This window comes from Dipodomys spectabilis, unplaced genomic scaffold (genome assembly GCF_019054845.1).
Source record: "Dipodomys spectabilis isolate Male_0828 unplaced genomic scaffold, ASM1905484v1 ptg000002l, whole genome shotgun sequence".
In the NCBI taxonomy this organism is placed as follows: Eukaryota; Metazoa; Chordata; class Mammalia; order Rodentia; family Heteromyidae; genus Dipodomys; species Dipodomys spectabilis.
The window spans coordinates 40,011,066-40,038,129 of NW_024870679.1; the positions used below are offsets into that span (position 1 = coordinate 40,011,066).

The 27,064-nt window shown below is 40.3% G+C and overlaps 1 protein-coding gene across 5 annotated transcripts in view; it reads left to right on the top strand.

Moving 5' to 3' along the window:
* Dock7 (dedicator of cytokinesis 7) overlaps positions 1 to 27,064 on the top strand; it is a 195,988-nt gene that overhangs the window by 112,694 nt on the left and 56,230 nt on the right. For 3 of the 5 annotated variants that reach the window (XM_042676205.1, XM_042676213.1, XM_042676221.1), the window contains exons 25-32: positions 3,257 to 3,397; positions 3,480 to 3,593; positions 6,184 to 6,354; positions 16,425 to 16,564; positions 20,705 to 20,874; positions 24,416 to 24,570; positions 26,466 to 26,648; positions 26,749 to 26,908. In XM_042676205.1, coding sequence (XP_042532139.1) covers positions 3,257 to 3,397; positions 3,480 to 3,593; positions 6,184 to 6,354; positions 16,425 to 16,564; positions 20,705 to 20,874; positions 24,416 to 24,570; positions 26,466 to 26,648; positions 26,749 to 26,908 — 1,234 coding nt within the window. The remainder of the gene's footprint in view (positions 1 to 3,256; positions 3,398 to 3,479; positions 3,594 to 6,183; positions 6,355 to 16,424; positions 16,565 to 20,704; positions 20,875 to 24,415; positions 24,571 to 26,465; positions 26,649 to 26,748; positions 26,909 to 27,064) is intronic. The other 2 variants (XM_042676228.1, XM_042676237.1) reach the window with 1 other exon arrangement.

The window sequence follows — 27,064 nt, forward strand, 5'->3', positions numbered from 1 at the left end:
TTAGTAGTATACATAGCGGGTAGTAGCAGAATCTGGGGTTCTGGCACTAAAGACCTGTCTCTTTAATTCTCTCCTTAGCTCTCGATAGTCGAAATCAAGAAAAATTTTTTTTCTAAATAAGTAGTATGTAAAAACTAAGTAAAAAAACATAGAAAGAGAGAGAGAGAGAGAGATACACAAAGAAAAGAGGGAGGCAGAGTAGGAGATAAAGGTAAGTTTGAGAATATGCCACCCTGGGCCCCTTTTGATCAAGGCTAGTGCTCTACCACTTAAGCCATAGCACTTCCAGGTTTTTCTATGATTAATTGGAAATTGGAAAGAGCCTTGTGGACTTTCCTGTCTGGGCTGCTTTGACCCTTAGTCCTCAGATCTCAGCCTCCTGAGTAGCAAGAATTACAGGTGTGAACCACCAGCACCCTGTTAAAAAAAAAATTCTTCTGTATAAAAAAAGTAAGCCAGCCAAGCTCACACCTGTTATCTTAGCTACTTAGGAGGCTGAGTTCAAAGCCAGCCCAGGCAGGGAAGTCCATGAGACTCTTTATCTCCAGTAAACCACCAGAAAATTGGAAGTAGCGCTGTGGCTCAAGTGGTAGAGCGCTAGCCTTGAGCTGAAGAGCTGAGGAACAGCACCCAGGCCCAGAGTTCAAGCCCCATGACCGACAAAAAAAAAGGGGGGGTCTGGGAATATGGCTTAGTGGTAGAGTGCTTGCCTAGCATGCATCAAGCCCTGGTTTCCATTCCTCAGTACCACATAAACAGAAAAGTCCAGAAGTGGTACTGGGGCTCAAGTGGTAGAGTGCTGGCCTTGAGCAAAAGAAGCTCAGGGACAGTGCCCAGGCCCTGAGTTCAAGCCCCAGACCTGGCTATAAAAAGAAAAAGAAAAAGTAAGCCAGTCGCAATATAGAAACCTCTTTTTTTCCTAAAATGTAAATAACACATTTGTAATTCATATGCTTTTATTGTAAGGTGAAGTTGCAATTTTGGCTGTTGGTGTTGGTTTTTTTTTTTTTGGGGGGGGGGGTCTGGTCGTGGGGCCTGAACTCTAGGCCTGGGTGCTGTCCCTCAGCTCTTCAGCTCAAGGCTAGCGCTCTACCACTTGAGCCACAGCGCCACTTCCGGCTTTTTTTCTTTTTGCTTATATGGTGCTGAGGAATTGAACACAGGGCCTCATGCATATAAGACAAGCACTTTACCACTGAGCCACCTTTCCAGCCCCTGTTGGTGTTGTTTTTATTTTGAGTTTCACACGTATGTTTAGAGGTCCTAATTATAAATTTAAAAATTGCAGCTTAATCACTGGACATTGATTAAAATGAACTAAGCAACTCAGCGATGGGAGGGAGGGAACAAGTGGGAAAGAGGGAACAGCTGCTGTTATGCAAAACAAAACAAATGTACATATCACCCAATGTGGAAGAAATAACTGTATTGCAAAGCTCATAGAACTCATAAATGTTATAGACCACAATAGACAATTTGGTCCATGAAAGTTAGAATGTTTGTGACTTTAACTAAGCATCACTATCCCACAATACTGTGAAATTTGGGAAATTATGTAATCACTTAATCACAATAAAGAATTTGAAAAAAAAATTGCAGCTTAAGACTTAGCTACAATATCCTGTCTGCCCCTCTGGAATTCTGGGATAATAGACATGTACCACTGTGCCTAGCATATTAAACTGTTTTATTCCTGTACAGATAAGGAGTTGTTAGATTTCTTTGCTTTAGCCTAAAATGTCTTATATTTCCTGTCACCTCTATTCAATTGCTTGTTAAGTGTTTTCATTTATTTTAATACTTAAGTAATAGATGTATGCTGTCATCAAGAAGTTGTTTTATTCATTTAAAAACCATGTTTAATTTTATACATATATGGATATAAATCAATTTCTTTTCTCATATAACATAAGAAACGTAATTTTCATTATATCTTCTACAAACAATATTTTATTAAAAATTCAAAGTATTAAATGCTCTATGACTTTTTTTTTTCTGGTCATGGGGCTTGAAATCAGGGCCTGATTTCTGCTCAAAGCTGGTGTTCTACCACTTTGAACCTCAGTGCCACTTTCAGTTTTCTGGTGGTTAATTGGAGATAAGAATCTCACGGACTTTCCTGACCTGAGTAGCTTTGAATTGAGATCCTCAGATCTCGGCCTCTCAAGTAACTAGGATTACAGGTATACACCTGTGCCTGGCTGCTCTATGGATTTTAATTAAAAATGTGTTGGCTTGGGAGGGGGGAGGCTGGGAAGGGAGGTGAAGGGTAAACAAAGGAGGAGGCTGCAATGCTTGGTAAGAAATGTATGCATTATCCTGCCCATGTAATTGTAACCCCTCTGTACAGTATGTTCTCAAATAAAATAAAATTAAATTAAAAAAAAAATTAAAATTAAAAAAAAAATGTGTTGGCTTATACATATAATCTCAGCTATTTGGAAGGCTAAAGACTGGAGGGTTCTAAGTGATAATAGAGTTTAGCTGTGTTTCATATTCTACTACAAAATATTTTAAGGAGCCAGGCACAATAACTCACACTTGTAATCTCAGCTATTCCGGAAATGTAGATTGAGAGGATTACAGTTTGAGGCCAGCTCTGTCCCCTCCCCTTCCCCCCCCCCCCAAAAAAAAAAAACTTAACAAAACGCTATCTTAAAATAGCTGGAAGTGGTAGAACATGCTTGTCATCCCAGTTGTATGGGATGCATAAGTAGCAAGATTATGAGCCAGACCATCCAGGGCATTAACTTGAGACACTATCCTAAAACTAACTAAAGCAAAAAGATTTTGAGCTGGGCTCTGGTGGTTCATGTCTGTAATCCTAGCTACTTGGGAAGCTGAGATCTGATGATTGGAGCTCAAAGCCAGCAGGGCAGGAAAGGCAGTGAGACTCTCATTTCCAGTTAACTACCAGAAAAAGCTGGAAGTGGCACTGTAGCTCAAGTGGGAGAGTGCTAGCTCTGAACAAAAAGATGCCGGGCCCAGAGTTCAAGCCCCAGGACTGGCAAAAAAAAAAAAAAAGACTTTTGAGATATGACCGAAGTATTAGCACACCTGCCTAGCTAGCAAGAAGCCTGGAGTTGAGCCTCAAGTATCCCCCATTAAATAAATAAATATATACATGTATATACATAGATATATGTGTGTGTGTATATATATGTATATATATATTATGGGTTTCTAAGGTAATGTATCAAGTTCAAGACTGTCTCAAAAAAAAAAAGAAAAATTAATGGTTTATATCTTTATTCAGGTAAAGAGCATGGTGCACCATTTATACTTTAATGATAAACTTGATGCTCCAAGGAAAAGTCGTTTTCCAGAACGTTTCATGGATGACATTGCTGCTCTTGTTAGCACAATTGCCAGTGATGTAGTCTCACGATTTCAGAAGGTATTGGTAACTCTTTTTCTTACTTCTTCTTTTGAGCTGAAATTAAACTATCATTTTAATTTTGTTTTATATTATCTCCTAGGACACAGAAATGGTTGAGAGACTCAATACAAGCCTTGCATTCTTTCTTAATGATTTGTTGTCTGTTATGGACAGAGGATTTGTCTTTAACCTTATAAAGTCCTACTATAAACAGGTAATACATAATTAGTAACTGTACTCAAATAATTTAAAATCCAGGTTAACATTTTTCAGGGCTAGAGCTTTTAAGAGCACATTCATATACTCATGCTCACACAAGAAATTAACACAAGATAGTGTATTGATATTAGTAAGACAAAAAAAATTCATTTCAGGGGCTGGGGAGGTAGCTCAGTGGTAGAGAGCTTGCCTTGCATGCCTGAGGCCCTGGGTTCGATTCCTCAGCACCACATAAGCAAAAAGAAAAAAGCCAGAAGTGGTGCTGTGGCTCAAGTGGTGGAGCACTAGCCTTGAGCTGAAGAGCTGAGGGACAGGGCCCAGGCCCAGAGTTCAGGCCCCACAACCGGACCCAAAAACAAAAAACAACAAAAAAAAAACTTCATTTCATTTGTTGTATCTGGACACAGGACTATGGCAAGCTGATACCTATTGGTTATATTTAACCAGGTCTTCTTGAGGTAATAGTATCAAACTCATGACTCTTTCATTTCCATTCTGGAGCAGAAAGTCATAGTAGTAATATAAAGCAGCCTCAAGGTACCATGCAAATGTGGCACCTAAATGAATAGGTCACTGAATTTTGTGTATCTTGGGTAGTTTAACTGCCTTTTGTTGTATATTTCTCCTAATGTAACACAGATATTGCAGTTCGAAATAATGGTCAGATGTTTACTGAAGTCCAATATGTCATTCATTTTCTTGCCTTTACTAAAGTAGAAGCATTCTAGATCTTTTCCACAAGCAGCTGATTTTGTTTTAATTTTTTATTCACTGATGAATAAGCCTTACTGTTGGAAAACATTAGTTATTGGCTCTCCTGGAATACTTGAGTAGTATGTAATAAAATTATTCCAGAATTGCCCTTTAAAGAGCTTTAAATATATATACAAATATTCTAGGTTCCATTCTAGAATTATTGAGTAGTTTGAATCATGTCTGAGGATGGGGTGAGATTGGGCAAGGTACTTTAGGAATTACTTCTTAAGGAAATCTTCCCAGCTGGTCTACAGATTTCATTTTTGAAAACAACTGGTCAAGAATTCTGTTTGATAGTGTAATAGTTAAAAATTTAAAATATTGTTCTATTGGGTGCCTTTATTGTTTGTCTTAATAAGTTAACTATTCAGAGTCATATGTAAATACATTGTAAATATATTTTTCTCTACAAATTTATGGCCTATTGTTACCAAAACATGCCCTGTCTCATTTTTAGAAGTATTGATATCCCGTACTTGCCAAACAGTGATGTTTACATTAAGAACATTGTAGATCTTAAATCAAAGTTTATAGTATGTCTCCTCAGTCAAGTAGCATATGATGTAGCTGGGAAAAAATGGACAATTATAAATACAGGCAAATATAATATGCTATAGAAAAGGATGGAGAATTTCTTTTAAGAAATGATAGGAGAGGGGTTGGGAAGATGGCTCAGTGGTATAGAGCTTGCCTTGCATGCCTGAGGCCCTGGGTTCAATGCCTCAGCACCACATAAGCAGAAAAGGCCAGAAGTGGTGTTGTGGCTCAAGTGGTAGAGCACTAGCCTTGAGCTACAGAGCTGAGGGACAGTGCCCAGGCCCAGAGTTCAGGCCCACGACTGGACCCAAAGAAATGGTAGGAGGGCTGGGAAGGTGGCTCAGTGGTAGAGTGCTTGCCTTGCATGCCTGAGGCCCTGAGTTCGATTCCTCAGCACCACATAAGCAAAAAGAAAAAAGCCGGAACTGGCACTGTGCCTCAAGTGGTAGAGTGCTAGCCTTGAGTTGAAGAGCTGAGGGACAGTGCCCAGGCCCAGAGTTCAGGCCCCACAATCGGACCCAAAAAAAAAGAAAAAAAAAACGAAATGATTGGAAAAATTTTGGTGGTGTACTTTTCCCATTGCAATTTTTTTGGTCAGTCATGGGTCCTAAACTCTGGGCCTGTGCACTGTCCCTTAGCTCTTCAGCTCAAGACTAGCACTCTACCACCTGAGACATAGTGCCACTTCCGGCTTTTTCTGCTTATGTGGTGCTGAGGAATCAAACCCAGGACTTCATGCATGTAAGGCAAGCACTCTACCACTAAGCCACCTTCCCAGCCCCCCATTGCATTTTTTTTTTTTTTTGTCGGTCGTGGGGCTTGAACTCTGGGCCTGGGCGTTGTCCCTCAGCTCTTCAGCTCAAGGCGAGCGCTCTGCCACTTGAGCTACAGCGCCACTTCCGGTTTTCTGGTGGTTTATTGGAGATAGGAGTCTCACGGTCTCTCCTGCCCGGGCTGGCTTTGAACCGCGATCCTCAGATCTCAGCCTCCTGAGTAGCTAGGATTACAGGCGTGAGCCACCAGCGCCCAGCCCCATTGCATTTTTAAGAAATAAAAATATGCTATACTGGAAATGTAAAAATGCATCTTTATGTTAGTCAGATGTATTTATACAGTAAATCTTAGAGTTTCCAATTTTATTTTTCTAGGAAAAGGATACTGTTATTCAAATTCAAATCCCAAAACTACCCACTGAATATTAATCTTTAATTCTTTACTTTTACTCTGATATCAGCATTAGAATAATAGTATATTCAATTAATATCTTCTCTTATTTATGCAATACTTGCAAGGTATCTGCAAAGCTTTATTCACTGCCAAATCCAAGTGTTCTGGTATCCTTGAGGTTGGATTTTCTGCGAATAATTTGCAGCCATGAGCACTATGTTACACTGAATTTACCCTGCAGTTTGCTTACTCCACCTGCATCTCCATCACCTTCTGTTTCTTCTGCAACATCTCAGGTACGTAAAGTATATGAATATGTGAATTTTTAAAGATTCTGAACAGTGAATGGAAAAGTGATAACTCAGGTTTATTGAAAAGTAGTTATAAGTTCAACTCCAAGTTCTTGATAGGTTCATTTAGACATTAGAACAACTCTCTAGAAGGTAAGTTCAGTCGTTATCCACACTGTACAATCAAAACAACAGAAAGAAAGATTACTAAGTAGCAAACCTAAGATCTGACCCAATGCTTTTTTTGTTCTTTTTTGTTTTTTCCGGTCCTGGGGCTTGAACTAAGGGCCGGGGCACTGTCCTTGAGCCTCTCTGTGCTCAAGGCAAGTGCTCTACTACTTGAGCCTCAGTGCCACTTCTGGATTTTTCTAATTATGTGGTGGTACTGAGGAATTAAACCCACGGCTTGATGATGCTAGGCAAGCACTCTACCACTGAGCCACATTCCCAGCCGCCTCACCCACTGCTTTTTTTAAAGCCCAAATTCTTAGCTACTGTGTTTTACTCCTTTCACAGAGTAAATGTATGTGTCAGTGAATTCACCCAAATATATTTAATTATTTAGATGTTCCCACAATTTGAGTTCTCTTGAAACAGACACTAAGACTAAATTTGGATTATATGATGATTATTAGGGATTGATAGCTAAGAAAAGGAGAATGCAGGATATTTGAGTAGAGAAAGATGTCAAAGTGCCGGCCTGCCAAGCTCTGTATAATTCTTTTGTCCAGTAAACCGAAGCAAAGTAGATGAACAATTACAGTTTTGTTTTGTTTTTTTTTTTTTTTTTGTAAAGCTACTATACAGAGGGTTACAGTTACATGAGTGAGGTTATGAGTACACTTCCTCTTGAACATTGTTACCCTCTCCATTGTTTTCCCCCTACCATCCCCTCCTTCCCTCCCTTTCCCGAGGTTCTTTTTTTTTTTTTTTTTTTTGATTGTGATTAAATGATTACATAATTTCAAAGTCACAAGTTCATTCTAACTTCCCTGGAGCAAATTGTCTACCACAGTCTGTAATATATAACAGTGTTCACATGTTATATACCATATTTGTGATCAACAGCATGAGGATATTTAGTAGTGGTTCAACCAGATGAGCGGGAGTTCTTTGTTTCTTAAGTCCTGTTAGTTTTGTCGTATCACCTAACCTTTTGGATTTAGCATCCACTTATGAGGGAGACCATGTACCGTTTGTCTCTTCGTTCTTGGCTTACCTCGCTCAACATGATTCCTTCTAGCTCCATCCATTTCCCTGCAAATGCCATTATTTTGTCATTTCTAATGGCTGCATAATATTCCATTGTGTATAGATACCACAATTTTTGGATCCATTCATCTGTGCTGGGGCACCTAGGTTGTTTCCATATCCTAGCTATTGCGAACAGTGCTGCAATAAACATGGAGGTGCACGTGTCCTTGTATATCGGTTCCTGTTGTTCAGGGTAGATGCCTAGAAGTGGTATGACTGGGTCGTAAGGGAGGTCAATCTTTAGCTTTCTAAGGACCCTCCAGACTGCTTTCCAAAGTGGTTGTATAAGTGTACATTCCCACCAGCAGTGTAATAGGGTTCCTCTTTCTCCACATCCCCTCCAGCATTTGTCGTTGGCTGATTTGTGGATGTGGGACATTCTGACTGGGGTAAGGTGGTATCTCAGGGTTGTCTTTATTTGCATTTCCTTCACCACCAGGGATGATGAACATTTCCTCATGTGTTTCTTTGCCATTTTTATTTCTTCATTTGAGAAGTCCCTCTTTAGTTCCCTTGCCCATTTAGTAATTGGTTTGTTAGGTTTGGGAGGGATTAGTTTCTTGAGTTCCCTGTATATACAGGATGTTAACCCCTTGTCTGATATATTGCTGGTAAATATTTTTTCCCAATTAGTTGGTTGTCTTTCTAGCTTAGTTGCGATAGATTTAGCTGTGCAGAAGCTTTTTATTTTAAGGTAGTCCCATTTGTCGAGTCTCTCTCCAACTTGTTGTGACCCTGGGACTCTGTTCAGGAAGTTCCTTCCTGTGCCTATTAGTTCAAGTGTCTCTCCTACTCTGTCCTGCAGTAGTTTCAGAGATTCAGGTTTAATGTTAAGGTCTTTAATCCATTTTGAGTTGATGTTGGTGCATGGTGATAGGCTGGGGTCCACTTTTAGTTTTCTGCATGTGGCTGCCCAGTTTTCCCAGCACCAGCGGTTGAAGAGGCTGTGTTTCTTCCATTGTATGTCTTTGGCTCCTTTGTCGAATATCAGCTGGCTGTAGGCCTGTGGATTTATATCTGGATCTTCTATTCTGTTCCATTGGTCTTCGGGTCTGTTTTTGTGCCAGTACCATGCTGTCTTTGTGATTATAGCTCTGTAGTAGAGTTTGAAGTTCGGCATGGATAGCCCTCCCATATTGTCTTTATCCCCTAGAATTGTTTTGGCTATTCTAGGTCTTTTGTTGTTCCATATAAATTTTTGGACTGTTTTCTGTATTTCAGTGATGTACGTCATTGGGATTTTAATAGGAATTGCATTGAATTTGTATATTAGTTTTGGAAGTATCACCATCTTTACTATATTAAGTCGGCCTATCCAGGAGCATGGGAGGTCTTTCCATTTCCTAGTGTCTTCTGCAATTTCTTTCTTTAACTTTTTATAGTTCTCATTAAATAGTTCTTTTACATCTTTGGTTAGGTTAATTCCTAAATATTTTATTTTTTGGGAGGTTATTGTGAATGGGGTTGCTCCCTTTATTTCCCTCTCTTCCTGTGCGTTATCAGTGTATAGGAAGGCAACTGATTTTTGTGGGTTTATTTTGTATCCTGCTATTTTGCCGAAGTGACTTATGATTTCTAAAAGTTTGGGGATGGAGTTTTTGGGATCGTGGAGGTATAGTATCATGTCGTCTGCAAAAAGGGATAGTTTCACTTCTTCTTTCCCTATGCGGATCCCTTTAATGTCTTTTTCTTGCCTTATTGCCCTGGCTAAGGGTTCTAGGACTATGTTGAAGAGGAGTGGAGACAGTGGACATCCTTGCCTTGTTCCTGTTTTTAGGAGGATTGGTTGTAGCTTTTCCCCATTAAGTATAATATTGGCTATTGGTCTGTCATAAATGGCTTTTATTGTTTTTAGAAATGTTCCTTCTATTCCTATTTTCTCCAGAGCTTTTAGCATGAATGAATGTTGAATTTTATCAAAGGCCTTTTCTGCATCTGTGGCGATAATCATGTGATTCTTGACCTTGGCTCTGTTGATATGCTGGATTACATTTATTGACTTACGTATGTTAAACCATCCCTGTGTCTCTGGGATGAAGCCTACCTGATCATAGTGTATTATTTTTTTAATGTGTTTCTGGATTCTGTTAGCTAGAATCTTGTTAAGGATCTTTGCATCTGTGTTCATCAAGGAGATTGGCCTGTAATTCTCCTTTTTGGTTGGGTCTTTGCCTGGTTTGGGGATGAGTGTGATATTGGCTTCGTAGAATGAGTTTGGGATAGCTCCCTCCTTCTCTGTTTCTCTGAAGAGCTTGAGGAGTATGGGTATTAGTTCTTCTTTAAAGGTCTTATAGAATTCTGCTGTGAATCCATCTGGTCCTGGGCTTTTTTTTGTTGGAAGACTTTTGATAGCTTCCTGTATCTCATTATAGGATATTGGCTTATTTAATTGGTTAACTTCTTCTTTGCTCAGTTTGGGTAACTTGTATTTCTCTAAAAATGCATCCATTTCCGCCAGATTTTCTTCCTTTAGAGAGTATAGCTTTTGAAAGTAGTCTGTTAGAATTGTTTGGATATCTTGGGTACGTGTTGTGATGTTTCCCTTGGCATCCCTAATCCTATTAATATGGGTTTCCTCTCTTCTTTTTTTAATTAATCTTGCCAACGGGCCATCAGTTTTGTTTATTTTTTCAAAGAACCAGCTTTTTGTTTGGTTTATTTTGGTTATGGTTTTCTGATTTTCTAATTGGTTAATCTCTGCTCTCAATTTGGTTATCTGGCTTCGTCTAGTAGCTTTAGGTCCCATTTTTTCTTGTTTTTCTAGCTGTTTTAGTTGCAACATGAGATTATTTACTTGGTCTGTCTCCATTCTCTTGATGTGGGCACTGAGGGCAATAAATTTGCCCCTCAGGACTGCTTTTGCTGTGTCCCACAAGTTTCTTTGTGAGGTGTTTTCATTTTCATTGAGTTGTAGGAAATGCTTTATTTCTTCTCTGATCTCTTCTGTTACCCAGGCCTTGTTAAGGAGTGTGCTGTTCAATTTCCATGTATTAGAGAAATTTCTGCGGTATGCTTTGTTGTTGAGAGCTAGCTTGATTCCACTGTGGTCAGATAGGATACAGGGGATTATGTCGATCCCTTTGTATTTGCTTAAGTTCCTTGAATGAACTATGATATGGTCTATTTTGGAGAAAGTTCCATGAGCTGCTGAGAAGAATGTGTACTGTGTTGTTTTATGGTGAAATACTCGGTAGATGTCAGTTAATTCCGCTTGAAGTATGGCCTCACTTAATTCGGTAGCTTCTTTGCCAATCCTCTGGTTGGTAGACCTGTCCTTTGGTGAGAGTGGCGTGTTAAAGTCTCCTAGTATTATCGTATTGGGATCTATTTTATTCTGTAAGTTTGAGAGCATTTGTTTAACATATCTGGGTGCACCGATATTTGGGGCATATAAGTTGATGATGGTTATATCCTCCTCTTGGATTGTTCCCTTTATTAATATGTAGTGTCCGTCCTTGTCTTTCTGTACTGATTTTAATGAAAAGTTTATTTTGTCAGATATCAGGATAGCTACACCTGCTTTCTTATTGGGGGAATTTGATTGGTAGATCCTTTTCCACCCCTTCACTCTGAGTTTGTTTGTATGTTTGGCTGAGAGGTGGGTCTCCTGAAGGCAACAGATGGATGGGTCTTGTTTTCTGATCCAGTCCTCAGTTTGTTTTCTTTTAATTGGCGAATTCAGCCCATTTATATTAAGAGAAAGTATAGAGAGATGCATTGTTGTCCCTGCCATTCCGTTTTCCTAAGTTTTTCTTCTTTCCTTTCCTCCTGTGCTTGCTCAGTTAGACTTTGAGTAATGCCTGTTTGGGGCAGGTCCCAGTTCCTGGTTGCTTTCTTCAGGTTGTGTCCCCCCTCTTAGAATTCTTTGTAATGCTGGCTTAATGTTTATGTATTCATTTAGTTTTTCTTTGCTATTAAAAGTTTTCAGTTCTCCATCGAATGTGAATGCTAGCTTTGCCGGGTATATCAGTCTGGGTTGGCAGTTATTGGCTCTCAGGGCTCGTATGGTGCTTTCCCAGGCTTTTCTTGCATTCATTGTTTGTGTGGAGAGATCTGCAGTGATTCTAATTTTTTTCCCGTTGTAGTATAGCTCCTTCTTCATTTTTGCTGCATGCAGGATTGTTTCCTTATTATTCAGATCCATCATTTTTACTATTATGTGCCTAGAAGTGTTTCTCCTGGGATCTTGCTTGTTGGGTGTTCGATAAGCTTTTGTGATGTAGTTAAGATGGTCGTTTTTGAGGTGGGGAAAATTTTCATTGACTATCTTGTTAAATAGGTGTTGCATTCCCTTGCTCTGGAATTCCTCACCTTCGTCCACTCCGATTATGCGAAGGTTAAATTTTTTAGCATTATCTGCTTGCTCTTGAATTTCCCTTTGGTTTAATTTGAGTGATTTTTCCATATCTGTCACTTTTTGGTCCAGTTGGTGTATTCTGTCTTCTGTATCTGACACTCTACCTTCCATTTCATTCACTCTGTTGACCGTGGCTTCTATTGTGGTTTGCATGGTGGAAATGGATCCCTTTATGGATTCAATGTTGGTTCTCAGAGTACTGATCTCACCTCTCAATGAGGTGAGATCAGTATGCATTACCTCTAATTTGGCGTTTATCTCACTTCTTACTGAGGTTTGTGCAGCTTCTATTTTTGCATCCAATTTTTGTTTGATATCCTGTATATCTTTTGATAGTTCATCCTTGTGCTCTTTCAATTTCTGATCCATTTCTCGCTTTATTTCTTGAGTCATTGCCTCCAGCAACCCTTGGATGTAGTTTTTGTCTTCCATTCCTGCTTTGCTCCCACTGGGGCTCTCCCCTGCGTGGCTGCTGGCTTTTGAGGTGAGCTTGCTGTCCTGGGTAGTGGTAAACCTTGTGATTTTTCTCTGTGATTTTCGCATGGGGGTTCAGGAGACTGCTCTTCAATCTTGTTTTGGTGTGTCTGTCTTTGCTTGGTTGCTGATTCTGTATTGGTAGAGAGAGTCTGTGCCTGATCTGGATTCTGTTGGGAGCCTATTTCCAGCTGCTATTCTGACTTTCTTAGGATTCTCAGCTCTCTGCTGTAGCAATTCCCGCCTTTGGAAGGGTTGAGCAGCCTAGACTGCTTGTGTTTGCTCCTGCGGGTGCTCTTGGGAAGATCAGATGCTCTGGATGCACTCTCCCAAATACTGGAGTCTGCTATGGGCTCCTGATGTGTTTTTGTTTGTTTGTTTTGGGCTGGTTGTGGGCTTGAACTCTAGGTTTGGGTGCTGTCCCTCAGCTCTTCAGCTCAGGGCTGGCACCCTACCATTTGAGCCACAGCCCCACTTCTGACCCTTTTTGCTTTGTTCAGGCGCCGGTCCCCTGGCCTGGTTCCGGCCCCAGCCTGGAGCGCGCTTGTTAGGACTGTGCTAATGTGTATACCACCTAGGTTATGCAGCCTGGAGGACACAGTTCAAATTTCTTCTACTGTTGGTAGTCTTGACCCAGGGGCGCTGTTCCTGGCTTGAGCATTTAAGCTCCCTTCCAGGGGCGCTCTTGCTCTGGCCTGGCCAGCAGAGTGTGCTCCACCGGCTGGTGGAGCTCTCGAACAGTTCCCAGTTTTAGTGAGTCCTGTGGTCCGGGTGTTGCGGTAGGGAGTCTAGGTCAGGGTCTGGGGATTCCCTCCAGCTCTGGTCTCCCTTGATGGATTCCCTGTCCCCTGATGGGTACTCACCCTGTAGGTCGTCAGTTGTTGTTGCAGTCCGTCAGTTGTTGTTGCAGTCCGAGTTCAGTTGGGGTGGTTGCGGGCTGGGTTGGGCAGCCCCCTGCCGGGTCGTTGCGATGGCGATTGGGCGGGTGGTCTGCGGACAGGTCCCTTTGTCGCTCTGCTGGTGCCGGGGCGGCTTTGGCGGGATGGAGCCTCTCCGCTCCGGTGGAGAGTGAGGGGTGGGGGTGGGATCCTCGTGGAGACTCCCGGCTGGTAGGTTTCTCTGTTCCTGGCGATCCGCTGTTCTGCAATCCGGTACCTGGTGATCTGCAAGCAGCCCCCTGTGTCTCTGTGGCTCCGGCAGCCCCCGCCGGGCCGGCTGGCAGGCGGCTTGGCGCACTGCCATGCGGCCAGTAAAGGTTGGGGGAGGGGTCTTCGCTCTTCTCTGTTCTGAAATTCTTCTTTTCCTCTCTTTCTTTTTTTTTGTTATTTTCCACCTCTGGTTTTTCTCTGAGTGTTCGTCTTTTTGTTGTTGTCGGTCTCTTGGGGAGATTAAACGTTGGAACTCGAACTCTCTTTTTGGTTGGAGAGAGCTGTGGCGTTTCCCTACTGCCCCGTCGCCATCTTGGTCCCCCCTGACCAATTACAGTTTTCAGGGGAATAACCACTTGACTCAAACAGCTAGTAGATTTTCTAAATATGAAAAAGAGTTACTCTAATAATTAATATATACATCTGTTCTCATTGATTGAGATGAAAGAGTTTTGTAGTTTTAGTAGCAAAGAAGCAATAGTTTTACTCTTCTAGTGCAATAGTCTGTGTGCTATATATTATTTCTGTTAAACATACTTTCATAAATTCTTAGTGTCTAAAATCTTAAACACTTTAGCCAGGCACCAGTGGCTCATGCTTGAAATCCCTAGGGATTAGGAGGCTGAGATCTGAGGATCGTTGTTGAAAGCTATCCCAGCCAAGAAAGTCTATAAAGCTCTTATCTCTAATTTACTACCAGAAAATTGAAAGTGGTGCTATGGCTCAAGAAGTAGAGTGAGGGCTGAGAAGGTGGCTCAGTGGTAGAGCGCTTGCCTTGCATGCATGAGGCCCTGGGTTCGATTCCTCAGCACCACATAAGCAAAAAAAAAAGCCGGAAGTGCCGCTGTGGCTCAAGTGGTAGAGCACTGACCTTGAGCTGAAGAGCTGAGGGACAGTGCCCAGGCCCAGAGTTCAGACCCCACGACCAGACCCAAAAAGAAGAAGTAGAGTGATGGCCTTGAGCAGAAGTGCTGAGGAACAACACTCAAGTCCCCAGTTCAAGCCCATGACTGACACATAAATAAAATGATAAGCACTTTTTTTTTTTTTTTGGTCAGTCATGGGGCTTGAACTCTGGGCCTGGGCACTGTCCCTCAGCTCTTCAGCTCAAGGCTAGCGCTCTACCACTTAAGCCTCAGTGCTACTTCTGTTTTTCTGGTGGTTTATTGGAGATAAAGGTCTCACAGACTTTCCTGCCTGGGCTGACTTTGACTTTGAACTGTGATCCTCAGATCTCAGCCTCCTTAGTAGCTAGGATTACAGGTGTGAGCCACCAGCATCCATCTAATAAGCACTTCTTAATTCTGTTTTTAAGGTTTTTAATTCCAAATAGGATTTCCTAGGCTAAGATCTCTTACATGGTTGACAAAAGAAAAGAGTAAACTTTACTTGAAAGATATTAGATAACATCAGAGAATACCTATACACTTTTTGTTTTATCTTTGCAGGATATCTTCTGGATCAGCCTATTTCCAATATTTCCAAGCTGGCTAGTACTCACTTCCTATAACTAAACTATACTAGTATTTTGCTTTCTTTATCTTACCAAAGATGTAGCTATACCGAGACAAATTAATTATAGATACTGTTTCTAGAGCTTTAATGGGACATACTTGTTTACATCTAACTCCACACTGAAAAATCTCCTTCATCCAGGAAATTTTCATGGAATCTCTTCTATTGTTCACTGTCTCATCTAACTACATACTTTTCATATTTTAATAGCTAACAGAGGGGCTGGGAAAGTACTCAGTGATAGAGCAGTTGCCTCGCATGAGGCCCTGGGTTCAATTCCTCAGCACTACATAAGCAGAAAAAGCTGGAAATGGTGCTGTCGCTCAAGTGGTAGAATGCTAGCCTTTAGCTGAAGAGCTGAGGGACAGTGCCCAGGCCCAGAGTTCAGGCCCCACAACCAACAACAACAACAATAATAATAATAATTTTAAAAATAGATAACAGAAACATCTTCTTTTGAGAGGAACAGAAAAAATTTATATACTGACTAGTCAGAGTTTTTCCATACAAGTTGAGATCTATTTTTCCTCTTTGAATTCCACATGGGTAGTTCCAAACATGACTATCTGGGGGGATGCTGTTTTGCAGAGAAAAACTTAAAAAAAAGAAATCCAGCCAAACACTACTATTGCACACCTGTAATCCTACCTACTCAGGAATCTGAAATTAGAGGATTGTGGCCCAAAGCCAGCCTGATCAGGAGAGTCTGTAAGATGCTGATCTTCAATTAACAACCAAAAAGTTGAAGAAGAGCTGTGGTTCAAGTACTAGAGCACTAGCCTTGAGCATAAAATCTAAGACACTGCTTAGACTGAGTTCAAGCCCCAGAAAAAAATTTAAAAATCAAAAAAAATCCAGTGATTAGACCACAAAATGATAGTACTTCAGAGAGTAGGTTCTCTGAAAAATAATTTAACCAAATCTGGAAACCAATAACTTTGACTATAATTTTTTGTGTGTGGTTTCAGGTGACTGAATATTATAACATTTGGATTTAGCTACCTTTTACCCTTAAAGAATGCTGTTGAAATGCTAGATGGTAAGAAAATAGAAGAGAAAAAGAAAGGAAGTGTCCCAAATGAAGAAAATGAAATTAAACTTTTATTAATTTCAATGAAAAATAATTAAATTGACAATAATAATTTTACCCTAGTTTCCTATACCAAAAGTAAGAGTTTGCTTCCTGTAATGGTAATATAAAATAAACTACAGTAGGTAATGTTTCTTTTACTTTTAATAATGCTCACATTTCATTTGTTGTAATGCCCTGCCTGTAGGCTGCTTTGTTGCATAGCTATTGTAAGCTGTTGTAACTTATTCTCTAACAGAGTTCTGGATTTTCCACAAATGTGCAAGACCAGAAGACTGCAAATATGTTTGAATTGTCCTTGCCTTTCCGCCAGCAGCATTATTTAGCAGGCCTTGTGTTAACAGAGCTGGCTGTCATTTTAGACCCTGATGCTGAAGGGTGAGTAGATCAGTTTTCACCTTGTAAATTATCAATTTGATTTCGGACAATGGGACAGAAGTATGCCACTTAGACTTCTTAAAAATCAAAATAAGGGCTGGGAAGGTGGCTCAGTGGTAGAGCGTTTGCCTTGCATGCATGAGGCCCTGGGTTCGATTCCTCAGCAACACATAAGCAAAAAGAAAAAAGCCAGAAGTGGCTCTGTGGCTCAAGTGGTAGAGCGCTAGCCTTGAGCTGAAGAGCTGAGGGATAGCGCCCAGGCCCAGAGTTCAGGCCCCATGACCAGAACCAAAATAAATAAATAAATAATATTTCCCACTCTTTCTGCTTCTTAATTTGCTGTGTTCCATATATGATATTTATTTCATCAATATTAATAACTTTTGCATATTTTATTATCTATGTAATTACAATTTATTTTGAAACCTTTGTACAGTGGCTTAATTGGTAGCATTTTTCTTAATGCATATAATCAGTTGTAATTATAATATAAATTCATATTAGTCTAAAGTGGACTTTTAGACTTATTGAACTATTGGAGATGCTAAAAATTGGCTTGTTTTTTATTTCAATCATTATATAGAAAATTTATCTTTTGCCATCCAACTATGTAACATTTTATTTAAAAGACTGCCCTTTAACAAATAAATATTCTTGAACCTGGTGCTGGTGGCTCATGCTTGGAATCCCAACTACTCAGGGGGTTGAGATCTGAGGATCATGGTTTGAAGCTAGCCTGGGCAAGAAAGTCCATAAGACTCTTACCTGCAATTAAGCACAGAAAAAGGCAGAAGTGGCATACTGGCTCAAATGGTAGAGTACTAGCCTTGAGCAAAAGGAGCTCGGAGATAGTGCCCAGGCCCAGAGTTCAAGCCCCACTACTAAAAATAAATAAATAAATTTAAATACATACATACATACATACATATATATGTATGTATATATTCCCCCTTAGGTTAAAAAAACCTTTCAATGGGTCTGGGAATGTGGCTTAGTGGTAGAGTGCTTACCTAGCATGCATGAATCCCTGGGTTCAAATTCCTCAGTACCACACAAACAAAAAATGCTGAAAGCCAGGTGCTGGTGGCTGTAATCCTAGCTACTCAGGAGGCTGAGATCTGAGGATCATGATTCAAAGCCAGCCTGGGCAGGAAAGTCTTATCTCCAATAAATACTCAGAAAACTGGAAGTGGCGCTGTAGCTCAAGTGGTAGAGTGCTCGCCTTGTGCTGAAGAGCTGAAGGACAGCACTCAGGCCCAGAGTTCAAGCCCCATAACCGACAAAAAAAAAAAAAAGCTGAAAGTGCACTGTTGCTCAAGTGGTAGAGTGCTAGCCTTGAGCACAGTGCCTAGGTCCTGAGTTCAAGCCCCAGGACTGGCAAAAAACAAAACAACAGCAACCAAAAACAACCTTGCAGTGGCCGGGCACCGGTAGCTCATGCCTGTAATCCTAGCTACTCAGGAGGCTGAGATGTGAGGATCGTGGTTCAAAGCCAGTCTCGGCAGAAAAATCTGTAAGACTCTTATCTCCAATAAACCACCAGAAAACCGGAAGTGGTGCTGTAGCTGGAACGGTAGAGTGTTCACCTTGAGCTGAAGAGCTGAGGGACAGCACCCAAGCCCCACAACTGACAGGAAAAAAAAAATCCTTGCAGTGTTATATACAAAAAAGTATTTCAGTTTGATGATTTCAATTTGTAGAAACAGCTTTGTGTGTTGTAATGTAGCACTCCTTAATGTCCACAGTAATTGTTACTTTGAAAATTCTGTTTGGGTATCTGGGTCCCAGTGGCTCATACCTATAATCCTAGCTACTTTGGAGACTGAGATCAAGTGGTCCACTGCTAGCCTTGAGCAAAAAAAGCTTTAGGGACAGTACCCAGATCCTGATTTGAAGCCCCAGAACTGAGACCAAAAAACCAAAATGAACAAACAGAAAAAAAACCCTGAAGCTGTAGGGAGCCTACCTGGCACTGTGTTCATCTAGACATGGCTATTTGGGAGACTGAGATAGGAGGATCATGGATTTAAAAAAAGGAAGAAAGAACTTAGTAAATGAAGCCACTGTTGAAAAAAGACAGGGTTCTGTGACCATTTGGAGAAGGTACAAAAAGAAAAGATGCTTCAGCAGTTATGAAGCTAAACATACGCTAAAAGATCTTCCATAGCAAACTCAAATTGGCCTTTCTTAAGACAGAGGTGGCAGAGGCTGGGGTAGTAGAGTGCTTGCCTTGCATGTATGAGGCCCTGGGATTCGATTCCTCAGCATCACATAAACAGAAAAAGCCAGAAGTGGCACTGTGGCTCAAGTGGTAGAGCATTAGCCTTGCGCTAAAGAGCTGAAGGGACAGTTCTGAGGCCCGAAGTTCAAACACCACGACTGACCAAAAAAACAAAAACAATAAAAGATGGAGGTGGCAGTCAAGGTCTTCCCTTGAGATCAAGGATTGAGGCTTAAGGAGAGACCATGAGATCTGAAACTACTATTGAAATTGCTACTGGATGCAGTATTAAGGGCTAAGTTGAAGTGAATTTTTAACTTTACTGATTTGCATGGTTAAAATGCCTTCAGTCTAAAAAGAGAAAGAAGAATATGTGAGGTTGTCTCGGGGGAGGGAGTAACACTGTGGAAAAAGAAATGTACTCATTACTTACCTATAACCCCTCTGAACATAATCTTTACAATAAAATTTTAAAAAAAAGAATATGTGAGGTGAAAGTATGCCTTACTGGAGTATTAGCCTAATCTCTTGAAACCAAGGAAAAACTATAAGGAACTAAATGAGCTCTGTGAGAAAGGAAGTTCATTTAGAGATAGATGTCAAAAGGGAACCCAAGCCAGTAGACTGCATAATCCTATGGATAAATTTTTCTTTCAGAAAAAGGTAACAATTCATTTTTAGAAATACGAAATGAGCCAGGCACTAGTGGCTCATGCTGTAATCCTAGCTTCTCAGGAGGCTGAGATCTGAGGATCACAGAAGCTAGCCTGGGCAGAAAAGTCTGTGAGACTCTTATCTCCAATAAACTACCCAGAAAAGGCCAGAAGTGGTGCTGTGGCTCAAGTGGTAAGCACAAAGAGGCTCAGAGACAGTGCCCAGACCTGACTTCAAGCCCAGGACCAGCAAAAACAACAACCAAAAACACACACACACACACACACACACACACATAAATAGAAAATTCCATATTGTGGGGCTGGGAAGGTGGCTCAGTAGTAGAGCGCTAGCCTTGAGCTGAAGAGCTGAGGGACAGCGCCCAGGCCCAGAGTTCAGACCCCACGACCAGACCCAAAAGGAAAAAAAATTTAAAAAATTACCTAATGTTATAAAAATAAAATATAAAATGCCTGAAATTTACCTTTTTTTTATGCCAGTCCTGAAACTTGAACTCAAGACTTGGGTGCTTTCCCTGAGCTTTTTCATTCAAGACTATCACTCTACACTTTTCTGGGCTTTTTTTTTGGTGGTTAAAGAGTCTCACAGACTTTCCTGCCTAGGCTGGCTTTGAACTGTGATCCTCAGACTTAGCCCGAGTATGACTAGGATGTAGTAGCTCGGATGACAGGATAAGCCTTTGGTGCCAGCTGTAAAATTACATTTAAAAATTATTAGCCTAGGCTAGGAAGTGGCTCAGTGGTAGAGCACTTGCCTTGCATGCATGAGGCCCTGGGTTCGATTCCTCAGCATCACATAAGCAAAAAGAAAAAAGCTGGAAGTGACGCTGTGGCTCAAGTGGTAGAGTGCTAGCCTTGAGCTGAAGAGCTGAGGGACAGCGCCCAGGCCCAGAGTTCAGGCCCACGACCGGACCAAAAAAAAAAAAAAAAAAAAAAAAAGTCTAATTCCTATTAAGTTTTTTAAATTCAAAAGCATAATTAAGAAGTTAATGTCAAAATGATGTTTTATTCACAAGTTATTTTATATCTTTCCTTTTGGCTCAGTTCTTACTTTATAAATTTTATACTTTAATGTATTTTACTTACTTTCAGATTACTAGTGTTTTATAGAAATACATGCAAATATAAATTCTAAAGTTAAGAAATTAAACCACATTGGTTGATCAACCTGATGTGCTGTTTGTTTTAAAGATATTAACTAATCACTGTGACCTTACTACTTCTTCACGTCTTCTTTTTAAATAGACTGTTTGGATTGCATAAGAAAGTCATCAATATGGTACACAATTTACTATCCAGTCATGACTCTGACCCACGGTACTCTGACCCTCAGATAAAGGCTCGGGTGGCCATGCTGTATCTTCCTCTGATTGGTATTATCATGGAAACTGTACCTCAGCTGTATGATTTTACAGGTACTTTGTATAATTAAGAGAAGTCTTAAAACTTGGTATCTAAAAAAATTAGAAAATATCTCCATGATAAAGATCTTCAGAAAATAAGTAAATGGAAATTATGCTAACTAAATATTTAGCCATATTGATTAAAATTTTTGACTACGTGAGAAAATTCAGGACAAAATTCTATGTACTGGAGTTTTTGTTTTGTTTTATGTCAGTCCTGGAGCTTGAACTCAGAACCTGGGCACTGCCCCTGACCTTTTGTGCTCAAAGTTTATGCTCTGCCATGAGTTCCATTTCCCAATCTTTTCTGCCCATGCTGACTTTGAACCGCAATCCTCAGAGGTCAGTCTCCTAAGTAGCTAGGATTGCAGGTGTGAACCACCGGCACCAAGCAGATATAGTATTTTTATTGTTGTTTTTTATTTTTGGCATGTTTGAGATCATAATTAGGACTTCATAATTGTTAGGTAGATGCTATACAACTTGACGCATACCTCCAGGTCCTTTTTGTTTTAGGTATTTTTAATATAGAGTCTCAAATTATGCCTGGCTCAACCTAGGCTGTGATCCTCCTTATACTTTCCTAGTAGCTGGGATGATAGGCATGAACCACCACACCCAGCTTTTGTTGAAGTGAGGCTCTATGAACTTATTTTTCTCTATGATCATCTCATCCCTAGGATTATAGGCATCAGCCATCATACTCAGCTTCAGATAATTCTTATGATGAATTTTTAAACAGTTTCAAGTGCTAGGTGCTGGTGGCTCACACCTGTAATCTTAGCCACTCAGGAGGCTGAGATCTGAGGATCATGGTTCGAAGCCAGCCTAGGCATGAAAATCTATGAGATTTATCGCCAATAAACTATGTGGAAAAAGCCAGAAGTGGCACTGTCTGTATCTCAAGTGGTAGAGCACTCGCCTTTAGCAAAAGCAGCTCAGGAATAATGCCCAGGCTCAGAGTTCAAGCCCCAGGACTGGCAAAAATAAAAGTTTTCAAATTATGAGTTTATAACAATTTAATGACCACCTTTTAGAAAATACGTGTGTGGTATGTGTGTGTGCGCGTGTGCGCACGTGCATGCGCCCATCTTAAATGACTACAGTAAAACATTACAGCTGACTAGTACTTTAGTATCAACTTTGTACATAGTTTATTCGTAAATGTATATAATTAATATTTACCCAAATAAGAATTATGTTTCTATTTTTCTCTAACATTTGGTTAGTAAGTTGAAATTATATTGCTTCCTAAAAACTAGAACTCTCTGGATGCTGGTGTTTTACACCTGTAATCCTAGCTACTCAGGAGGATTACAGTTCATAGCCAGCCCAGGCAGGAAAGTCTGCAAGACCATTATCTACAATTAGCTGCCCAAAAGAAAATTAACTGGAAGTAGAGCTGTGACTCAAGTATAGAGTGCTAGCCTTGAGCAAAAAGCTTAGGAACAACACCCAGGCCCTGAGTTCAAGCCCCAGGATTAGCACACATGCACACATACACAAATCTGCATTCCACAAGGTTTTATTCCTCTTGCTCTTAATATTTAAAGTTAACTTAGATGTTATATTTAGACTCTGTTTTTGTTCAGATACGTGCAATTTAAGGTAGCAATTGATTTTATTAGAATATTTCCAGCTTAAGAAAGATAAAAACATTTCTGGAATGTTGATATATATTAGGAGCTTTAATAGTACTGGTAATTCAATGATAACCAACTTTTTGTGTGTGAGTGATGGGGGTTTTCTTCTCAGTATTTTGTCTACTAAAACAAAATTCCTCCCTTGAAAGCAGAAATATATTATTAACTATTAGGTTAAAGTTCTCTGCAAACTACAAATTACTATTGTAGAAATGAGTTAATGTTTAAAATACTTGGAAGAAGTAACTAATGACAGATAATCCTTGTACAACATGGGTTTGAACTGTGTGGGTCTATTTATAGGCCTTTTGGCAGAGGAGAAATGAAATTACAAGCATTTTTTTAAAATTCACAAATTATATAGCCTAGGAGTGCCAAAATAATTAAAATAAAGTCAGATATGTCATGAATATGTAAAGACTACATAGGTAATTAATCTCTTTTTTCAAAAATTTACCATCTAGTGCTGGAAATGTGGCTTAGTGATAGAATGTTTACCTAGGATGCATGAAGCCCTGGGTTCAATTCCTCAGTACCACATAAACAGAAAAGCTCCGGAAGTGGCACTGTGGCTCAAGTGGGAAAGGGCTACTCTTGAGCAAAAGAAGCTCAGAGACAGTGCCCAGGCCCTGAGTTCAAGCCTCAGGTCGGGCAAAAAAAAAATAAAAAATAAAAATATAAAAATTACTAAGTGAATACCAAATGTATTATAAAAAGTTAAAAACTATTAAGATATTCTGAAATTCAGACTAGTACAGCTTAGAGAAGTAGAAGCAACATAAAAATACACTTAAGAGGGGCTGGGAAGGTGGCTCAGTAGTAGAGTGCTTGCCTTGTATGCATGAAGCCCTGGGTTTAATTCCTCAGCACCACACAAGCAGAAAAAGCCAGAAGTGGCTCTGAGCTCAAGTTGTAGAGTATGTAGTGTGTACTGTCCTCTCTAATAATTTTGTGCCCACCTCCTGTTGCTATTCTGGATTTAAGTTTTGCTTAAAATGCTGTGTGACCCTAATCATCTCTATATGATCAGTTCATCCAGCCAGTAAATTGTGTATCACAATAAAAAGTGAACAATCGTTGGTTCTTACCTATTTTTCACAGCATTTAATACAGAAAACTTAAAAAGTAGGTATTCATCAACTTTATGGTAATGTTAAGGCTTAATCAACAAGCTGTAGTTGGTTAAGTTTTTGAAGAGTTAAAAGTTACACATAGGGTTTTTTTGTCGTTGTTACTGATTTTGTTTGTGTTTGCTGTTTCTAGAGCTTGAACTCAGGGAATAGGTGCTGTCCCTAAGCTTTTTCCTTTTTTTTCTTTTTTTTTCCTCCCCGATTGTGGGGCCTGAACTCTGGGCCTGGGCGCTGTCCGTGCCCTTTTCAGCTCAAGGCAAGCGCTCTACCGCTTGAGCCACAGCGCCCCTTCAGGTTTTGAAGTGGTTTATTGGAGATAAGAGTCTCACAGGCTTTCCTGACCAGGCTGACTGGAATCGTGATCCTCAGATCTCAGCCTCCTGAATAGCTAGGATTACAGACGTGAGCCATCGGTGTCTGGCTTCCTTAAGCATTTTTGTTCAAGGCTAGTTCTCTGCCATTTGAGCTACAGCTCAACTTCTGGCTTTTTAGTAGCTAATTGTAGATGGGAGTCTGATGGACTTTCCTGCCTGAGCTGGCTTTGAACTTCAGTGCTCAGATCTAAACCTCCTGAATAGCCAACATGACAGTTGTAAGCTTTTAGCTACCACCTGGCTTTACATTTGTTTTTTTAACTAAGTACTTCTAGATTCTACATTGTTCACACTGTCTATTAGATGTTTATAGGGTTTTCTTCTGAAGAATAATGGGGAAAAGAGGAAAATAATTGTGTGCTTTATTAACTGTTGGTTGAGCTAACTGATTTTGGTTTTCTGTCAGAAACTCACAATCAGCGAGGAAGACCAATTTATATGGCTCCTGATGATTATGAAAGTGAAAATGGAAGTATGATAAGCCAGACTGTTGCCATGGCAATTGCAGGAACATCAGTCCCTCAACTAACTAGACCTGGCAGTTTCCTACTCACATCAACGGTAAAACATTCCTCTTGCAGAAATGAAAGACACATACTTAAATAACTGAGACTATTGTATTAGCTGAAGCAAGAGTACTCTTAAATTGTATTTATTACATGAAAACATTAAAGTTTTTAGAATATTGTCTGCTTTGTACCAAATTGTTTTAAAACTATTATGTCATAGTTGATGAGATAAAAACCCTATGTTATGGCATTCAGAATTTTGAAAATTTCCACCATGGCGCGCGCCGTGTGTGTGTGTGTGTGTGTGTGTGTGTGTGTGTGTGTGTGTGTGTGTGTGTGTGTGTGTGTGTGTGTGTGTGTGTGTGTGTGTGTGTGTGTGTGTGTGTGTGTGTGTGTGTGTGTGTGTGTGTGCGCGCGCGCGCGATGCGTGTGTGTTGATACTGGGTCTTGGACTCAGAACCTGTACACTATACCTAAACTTTTGTGTTAAAGGCCAGTCAGTGTTCTACCACTTGAGTTACAGCTCCACTCCCAGCTTTTGATGGTTAATTGGAGATAAAAGTCTCACAGGCTGGGCTGGGAAGGTGGTTCAGTGGTAGAGCATTTGCCTTGCATGCCTGAGGCCTTGGGTTCGATTCCTCAGCACCACATAAGCAAAAAGAAAAAAGCCGGAAGTGGTGCTGTGGCTCAAGTGGTAGAGCGCTAGCCTTGAGCTGAAGAGCTGAGGGACAGCGCCCAGGCCCAGAGTTCAGGCCCCACAACCGGACCCAAAAAAAAAAAAGTCTCACAGACTTTTGTGCACCAGGCTGGTTTCAAACTGTGATCCTCAGATTTCAGCCTCCTGAGTAGTTAGGATTACAGGCCTAAACCTCTGTCACCTGTCTCTACACAGCTTTTTTTAGTTTTAGGAGACCTGATCTCTGTGTAGCCCAGGTTAGACTTTATCTTGCAGTCTTTTTGCCTCAGCCATTTTAATGCTGGCATTATAGAAATGCCAGTTCTGCTTTGTATTCAAAATGTCCTGCTATAGACCAAAACAGACTTCTGTTACTAAGAAAATATTAAACTTCAGGCATTAATTGTAAGGCTTTATACTACTGTTTTATACAAGTGTTATCTAAATCAAGTGATGTGTGTGTGTGTGCGTACACGTGTGTGCACATGTGTGCACTTGCCCTAGCCCTAGAGCTTGAACTCAGGGCTTGCTGTCCCTGAGCCTTTTTGTTCAAGGCTAGCACTCCAGCACTTGAGCCACAGCTCCTTTTCTACCTTTTTCTGATGGTTAATTGGAGATAAGAGTCTCACAGACATTCCTGCCTGGGCTGGCTTGAACCTCCATCCACAATTCTCAGCCTCCTCAGTTGCTAGGATTACAGCAACTGGTGCTGGGCTTTGTTTTTGTTTTTTGGTGAGAGTCCTGGGGATTGAACTAAATGCCAAGGCGCTGTTCATGAGCTTTTTTACACAAGGCTAGCACTCTACCACTTGAGCCACAGCTCTTCTTCTGGCTTTTTGGAGATAAGAGTCTCACAAACTTCCTGCTTAAGCTGGCTTTAAGCCACAGTTCTCAGATCTCAGCCTCCTGAGTAGCTAGAATTATAGGCATGAGCTACCAGTACCTGGTCTAAATGGTTCTTTTAATTATCTAATTTTTAAACAACTTTCATTTTATTTTTCTTTTATGTATCAATTTAATATTTATTTTCTGATTTTTGAGACACTATGTACTCCAGGTTGGCACCATATTTGTTAATGTGGCTCAGGCTGGCATTAAACTCATGATCCTTCTACCTTAGCTTTCATGTGCTGGAATTATAGACATGCACCAGTATGCCTAGTTTGTTACTTTTAGAGAGAAAACATCCAATCTATCTTGTCTATTGGCAACCAATAAATAAGAACCAATCACTGATTAGTAGGTCTCATTCTATTGCTCTTTCTTTTCAGAGTGGCAGGCAGCATACAACATTTTCAGCAGAATCAAGTCGGAGTCTTTTGATCTGTCTACTTTGGGTTCTCAAGAATGCAGATGAAACAGTTCTACAAAAATGGTTTACAGATCTCTCAGTTCTACAACTAAATCGTCTGTTAGACCTACTTTATCTTTGTGTATCTTGCTTTGAGTACAAAGTAAGTAGCCATTGTAACAAGAAAGGAAAAATAATGTTGAAAAGCAGGAAGAAGATTTTCTCAATGCCTGTTTGTTTGTTTTTTAATCTGTAAATTTTAGGGAAAAAAAGTATTTGAAAGAATGAATAGTTTGACCTTTAAGAAATCAAAAGACATGAGAGCAAAGCTTGAAGAAGCTATTCTTGGAAGCATAGGTGCTAGGCAAGAAATGGTGCGCCGAAGCCGAGGACAGCTCGGTATGTACACAATATCTTCTCCTGGTGAGGATTCTTTTCATTTTCTTGAATTATATATTATAGATATCATTGTTACAGGTTTTCAGTGGCAGTCTGTTTTTTTAATTGTTTTCTGAGTTAACTTTAGTAATTATTTCTCTGCAGCATGCAAGTTAGAATTCTGACTTTAAAAGGGTGAAA